Source organism: Oncorhynchus nerka, unplaced genomic scaffold (genome assembly GCF_034236695.1).
Source record: "Oncorhynchus nerka isolate Pitt River unplaced genomic scaffold, Oner_Uvic_2.0 unplaced_scaffold_1895, whole genome shotgun sequence".
Classification (NCBI taxonomy): Eukaryota; Metazoa; Chordata; class Actinopteri; order Salmoniformes; family Salmonidae; genus Oncorhynchus; species Oncorhynchus nerka.
Window position 1 is genome coordinate 4,133 of NW_027039430.1, and position 6,557 is coordinate 10,689.

General features: G+C 50.6%; 1 protein-coding gene across 1 annotated transcript; it reads right to left on the minus strand.

The window, feature by feature from the left end:
* Nucleotides 1-275: 275 nt before the first annotated feature.
* Nucleotides 276-2,080, minus strand: LOC135567643 (uncharacterized). Its single transcript, XM_065014946.1, has 2 exons — nt 1,793-2,080; nt 276-1,595 (listed from the first exon to the last, which is right to left on the minus strand). Exons 1-2 carry the CDS (start codon nt 2,078-2,080, stop codon nt 276-278), a joined length of 1,608 nt encoding a protein of 535 aa, XP_064871018.1.
* Between the last annotated feature and the right edge of the window lie 4,477 nt (nt 2,081-6,557).

Consider the following 6,557-nt stretch of genomic DNA (forward strand, 5'->3'; position numbering starts at 1 on the left):
CCAAGGATTGGATCATATTCTGGGGCAAGAGAGAAGACTGCTGTCCTTAGCCACTTCCCTACCGGCTTTCAGAGCTTTTAACTCCTCAGGGAAGCTAACTGCTTGTGCTTGCTGGAGGAGTAGTGTCTCTGCCGCGAGGGAGGTAGGTATAGAAGCCACCCCATCTGAGGTCTGGTTTGTGGCGGTGATCAGATCCGGCAGTGTTTGGGATTGTGTTAGGTCAGGGAGAGCCGTTGTTGGTTCCGTAGAAATGCTGTAGCATTGGGCGGACTTTCTTAACTCATGAGCTTCAGTTGGTTGCGGAGGGGCGCACGCCTGGGGGCTGTCGGCCACTCTTTCTCTGGTTGGGACAAGAATGGTGTTCCCAAGCTCCAGCGATGGGGTTTAGCCAATTCCTTAAGGGTTTTACCTCTAGTAACGTCATCAGCAGGATTGTTTATGCTATCAACATACCTCCAGTCCTGGACTTCTGTTAGGTCTTGGATTTCCGCAATGCGAGTTCCGACGAACACCTTATACCTGCAGGACTCCGACTTGAGCCAGGTCAATACAGTGGTCGAATCACTCCAGTAGATGACCCTTTGGATTGGCAAGGTGAGCTCGGCTCGCAAGGTAGAGGCCAACTGGGCTCCGGAAAGGGCAGCACTGAGTTCCAGCCTAGGCATTGACAACTGCTTCTTGGGTGCGACCCTGGACCTGGCCATGACAAAGGAGACATGGGTGTGGCCTGCCTTATCCTCCACTCTAAGATAGGAAACAGCCCCATAAGCTCGCTCCGAAGCGTCACAGAACACATGCAGTTCCAGGCATGATCCCAGTTGGTCAGCACAGGATGGTACATAACATCTTGGCATTTGGACATCAGAGAGCTCCGTTAACTCAGTTTCCCAACAGATCCATCGTTCCACTAGGTCAGCCGGGTGGATTGGTTCATCCCAGTCCCTCTTGGTCTGCCACAGGTCCTGGACTAAGACTTTGGCCCGTGTTGTGTATGGCAGGATATACCCAAGGGGATCGTATTGACTGGCCAGGGTCCGATAGATGGTGCGCAGAGTGGGGGTTTCTTTACTCGGGGATGAGCGGTGCTTATACCCCAGGGTATCCGGTATGCAGCTCCACCTCAGTCCTAGAGTGGGCTCTTCTGGGTTAGCACCAGACTGCGTTAGCCATAGTTCACTGCTACTGGACCTAGCTTGTGGCGGGAGGTGCTGGATAACCTCCGCTCTGTTACTAGCCCACTGTCGGACCTCAAATCCCCCTTTGGACAGGAGATTCCGTACTTTATCAAGGAGTGATTTCGCTTCAGCCGTGGATGGGATGCTCTGTAAGCAGTTATCCACATAGAAGGCATTTTCCACTGAATCCAATACTTCTGGGTCACAGTCTGGATGCTCCCGTGCGTGTCTCTGCAGAGCGTATATGGCACAGCAAGGACTGCAGGTGGTGCCAAATGGGAGTACCTGCCATTCATAGATTGTGGGCTCTGCATCTCGTTCCATATCTCGCCATATGAACCGGAGCAGTGTGGTGTCGGAAGGCAGTAAACGAATCTGATGAAACATGGCTTTGATGTCTCCACTGGTGGCTGTAGAGTGCTGCCGGAACCGGAGAAGGACACCGAGCAAGGAAGGACCTAAGGTTGGTCCGGGAGTAGACAGTCATTCAGGCTTTGACCAGCTGCTTGGAATGAACAGTTGAAGACAAGTCTATACTTCCCACCATGTTGCTGGATAACATGGTGAGGGAGATACCAGGATTCACGGAGTGCGTTTCCCTCTTCATGAGCTGTCACTTCAGTGACGTAGCCTGCCTTCACAAGGTTATGAATCTCTCGGTTATGAACTTCTGCAAGCTCAGGATTCTTCACCAGGCGTCGCTCCGTTCCACGCAGTAGTGGGAGTACAGCCCGTGTCGTGGTTGCCAGAGGAGGATGGTTGGGCACCCGTAGCAGTGGGGTTGCATACCTGCGAACGCCATCCATTTCAGTGGTGGTGGTGCTCTTCTCCAGGAGGTCTAATGCATAGGAGTCATGTTTCGAGCGAGTGACCTCCTGTATCTTCTGGTTGGAGAAGGTGTCCATCTTCCAGAGCATCTCAACATTCGAAGGAGGTCAGTGGCTGCTTCTGGATTGCTTCTGGTGAAGAGGACTTGCTGTGACTGTACAGCTTGGGTGGAGAGAAGTAGATGGGATGGACCTTGCACAGCCCAACCCAAGGATGTATGGACCTCCTTCTGGTCCAGCTCGTATGGGCTCAGTCGGGGTGACGAGATGTGGGTGGTCTGACCCAATCAGGATAAGTGGCGCTACTCTGGCCAGGTTAGGAAGAGGCAATCCTCGTAGATGAGGATATTGTTTCTGTAGAACACTTACCGTGGCAGGAGTGCTCTGCGAGATTCAAGCCATCTGCCGTGAAGGCATTGGTGATGTTATAGGCCACGTCCCTGTTTCCTGAAGGTGAAATGCTAAAGGTTACAGCAGAGCCTTTCATTTGGATAACATCATGTTGCACCGTTCTGAGATTAAGGGTCTCGGGGGTCCCTTCCAGGTTAAGCTGACGGGTGGCCGCTGTGAGAATGATTGTTCTTTCTGACCCATCATCTAGAACGGCGAATGTATCTATGCTTCTCCCTTCACTTTGCAGAGTGACCTTGACCACCTTCAACATGACCCTTGGAGACCGGTTCTGCTGGTCGAGATACAGCTCCTTTGCAGCTCCTACCATGAGCATACTCTGCTCCTTCTTTGCTTGGGGAATTAGATCATGCAACACGGTGAGATGGATTTCTTTACAGCGGTTGCAGGGTTTCCTCAATGTGCAGGTCTCCACCTTATGGCTACGGGCACACTTGTAGCATCGCTCGCCTGAAGTGATCCAGGCCTTCAATTGAGTTTGAGTGAGCTTTTTTACTCTGGGGCATGAGCCAAGGAAGTGCCCCTTACTATTGCAATATGGGCAGTAAGGCTGGAATTTGATGTTCTTGAGAGGGGTCTTCTTCCCAGGTTCCTCCCCGGCCTCACTATTTAAGTACATGGTAGTGGGATTTGGCCTTTTCTGTCCCTCCTGGCGTTCAAACTCCTTCCTTCCCCGGCGGCTATGGCTGAGATTGTGGCCTGGTGAGCGATGCTCTTCGCCTTTGCCTTCACCTCCAACCATGCGGCCAGGTCTCTGAGAGCATAGGTGCTTCTCGAGCCCTCTTTCAGGATGCCCTTATTCAAACAATGTTCAATGAAACTGTCTCTGAGGTACACTGGAAGTTTGCTAAGAAGCCTGTCCACGTGGGAGCCACATTTAAGCTCATTCCCGTCTTCTCCTTCAACGGATTGGAGCATCGAGGTCAGGGATTGGACAGCCAGGGAGAATTCTTGAAGGCAGCATGGTCTCCCATTTTAATTGGAGACGTGTTCAGGATGTTGTTTAGTTCATTCTGGACCAGCTGACGTGGCTCACCATATCTCGCCTTCAGGGCCTGGAGAGCTGCAGTGTATGGTGTTGCGGAGTGCATAAAGGATTGGGCCAGCCTGTATGCACTGGGAAACCGCAAATGATCCATTAGTACTTGGTATTTGTAGCGTTCTGACAGATGACTGTGAATACCCAGTAGGCTCTCCAATGCCATTTCCAAAAGGACAAATTCACTCTCCTTTCCATTTTCAAAGTATGGCAGTTTGGGTCTGGGAATTCCATAGGCTGAGGCTACTAGAAGTTTCATAATGTTGGCTCCCTCTTCTGATTGCGTGAAGGATAAACCCGGGACTTCTGATGAGCCCACTGTGGCCTCATTGGGCCTGTCCCCTACTGTCCCAGACCCTCCATTTGTGGCAGCCGGAATTGGGCGAGAGCCCTCCGACCTGTTGTTTGAGGACTGGCCTGGCCCTGGACGAAAGGAACGATTTACCTTGGTTGGTAATTGGCGGAAAGGTCGAAGGAGTGATGCTTTGTCCAGATGGAGGAATGCTAACTTGTGTTACTGGCATAGAGGGCGTTGGCGGAGCGACCTGTCTCCCGTGTTCCGTGTTGGCTGTTGACCCCGGAGCGTCCGGGGACTGTGTGCCATGCTGTACCAGAGGGTCAGATTGGGAAAGAAAGGCAGACAGTTCAGGTCCATGTGGAGGGGTGGTCAGGTCAACTCCCTGTTCGTTCCTCTCCAGGAAGGATGAGACCATCCGTGCCTCCTCTAATTCCCTTCTGGCTTGACGGTGCCGTCGCTGCTGTGCCAGGTCCTTGGCAATGAATTCCCTTTCCTGTAGAGCTCTACGGGCCTGCACATCCAATTGGTGACATCGTTCGTCAGCCTGTCGTTCCTCCTCAATCTGACGCTCAATTTCCTCCAAAGCTAATAGTTTCATCCTCTCTTGTAGGACAGCGGTCTGTGAATCGCTGAGGGCTAGTGAATGGCTGCTGCCATTGTCATGTATTGTCATGTTATGTCTTGTTCCTGTTCTTTCTCTTCACTCCGTTTCCCCCTGCTGGTCGTATTAGGTTACCTTCTCTTCCTTTCCTTCCCCCAGCTGTTCCTCATCTTCTCTAACTACCTCGTTCACCCTTTTCCCACCTGTTCCCTTTTTTCCCTCTGATTAGTTCTCTATTTCTCTCTCTGTTCCTGCTTCTGTCTTTGTCAGATTCTCGTTTGAGTTTCTCATGCCAGAACCAAACTATCGTCTCGTTTGCTTCACCCTTGTCTCGTCCTGTCGGAATCTGCCTGTTCTTCTGATGCTACGTGTGATCAGGTACCTCTGTCCTCTACAACCCGCGCCTACCCAGAGAGACCAGCAGTCTGTCGCCGCTAACCCTGCTATTCTCCTCTGCTGCTAAGAAGGGACTCTTCTGTAATATCAGAAGGACTTTATGATTTATTTGTCGCCCTCTCTGCGGGTTGTCTATTTTGCCATTCAATACATCTGAAGAGGATCTATGTCTTCCTGTGTTTTGACATTAAAGGACTCTGTTTCTGTTAAACCGCTTTTGGGTCCTCACTCACCTGCATAACAGCCATGGCCACTTCCAAAGGGGTATCCACTGGTCGAACTCCCACTCCGTCTAGAGTGCTTCGACGATTTCCCATTAGTTAAGGGGTGAGCGGAGCCTGCCTCTGGAAGCTGGTCGACCTGTGCAGTGGGAGTTACCTCCTCCATAGGTTCTTCACGTAGACCACTTTCCTGCTCCAAAGCAGTTTCCGGTCCTTGGCTCAGAGGGGATGGTTGATGGCTGAAACGTATAGTTGATCCATCAACTCTTTGAGCTCTGGTGGGCTTGCCCTTTGATGTCGGAACCTCGACCACATAATCCTTAAGATAACCAGGTGCTTGCCTGGTTCTTCTGGTGCTGCTGGTAGTTGAGGATGAAGCATTTGTTGCTTTAGGCTTAGCTCCTGGATATTTCCTTTGTTCCAAGACCTTTCCCTCAGCTGCTCTCTCCTCCTCTCTTCTTCCTTCCAGTGGAGACAATTCTTCCCTCTCCGCCTTCATTTCCTTTTCACCTGTCTTTGGTTCAGTCATCATCCGGCTCGAAGGACCATTGAAAGATTAGTGGAATCTGTGTGGGTAGCTGGACAGGTAGGATGACTGACAGTGAAGGTGAACAGGTGGTCACGTGTCAGGTGACAGAGGAATGGATGAGACTGAGGCAGGAATTCCTTTAACCATAAAGTGGTATATTTACTGAGTAGTGTGGATTCATGGACGCACAGAACTTCTGGATGAGATGGAGTTAAGGAAGAGAAAGCAGCGAGATCAGGCGATGGCAATTTCCTCCTTTTATGGAGTTGAGATCTGTCGGACATTTCCACCTGACCTAATTAAAGCGCCCCTGGCCCAGCTGAGTAAATGGCAATGAATTAAAGGATTATTCCACCAACTCCATGGGCCTTTTCTACACTGCCTCTCTCGCACCAGACACCTCCACTCAGGGTTACCTTCACCGACTCAATGGCACCCACCATCTTTTCCAACCAACTTGAAACCGACCATGGATCAGACAAAAGGCCTGGTTCCACCTTCTTCAAAAAGCTTACTCCCACTGAACCAATCATATCTTTATCATAGCCATGCCCATCAATGGAAGGCTTGGGCTCCAAGCTCCTCACAATACCTTCTGCCCCTTCCATTTCACCTCCAGAACTCAAACTGGTGTCTGGCCCACTTTGTTTCAACTTGATACCAATCTTCCTCGACATTCCCTCTCCCTTGTCATTACTATCTTCAACAGATACAAACCCATCCTCTGCCTCCCTCAGTCTTTTCAACCTCATCTTTCTTTCCCTCCAATCCTCCTCCCTTAAACAATTACCTGACTCCTGAAAATATTCAACTTTTCCAAGTCAAAAAATTTTTTTAGCCGCCTTGCGGGACATGCTAAGCCCTGTACTCCCTCCACTTCAAACTCCTGTGTCACCAGAACAGATGCAGTTGGGAGCACTTGTTTTTAAGTCATCAACCTCAACAACAGATTGTGCATTATAGACAGTGTTAATGTGCATCCATAGTATATAGTGAACAGTACTGTGCATAATGTAGCAGATGCAGGAATGCCCTCATGCAGAGACACCCCGAAATGTGG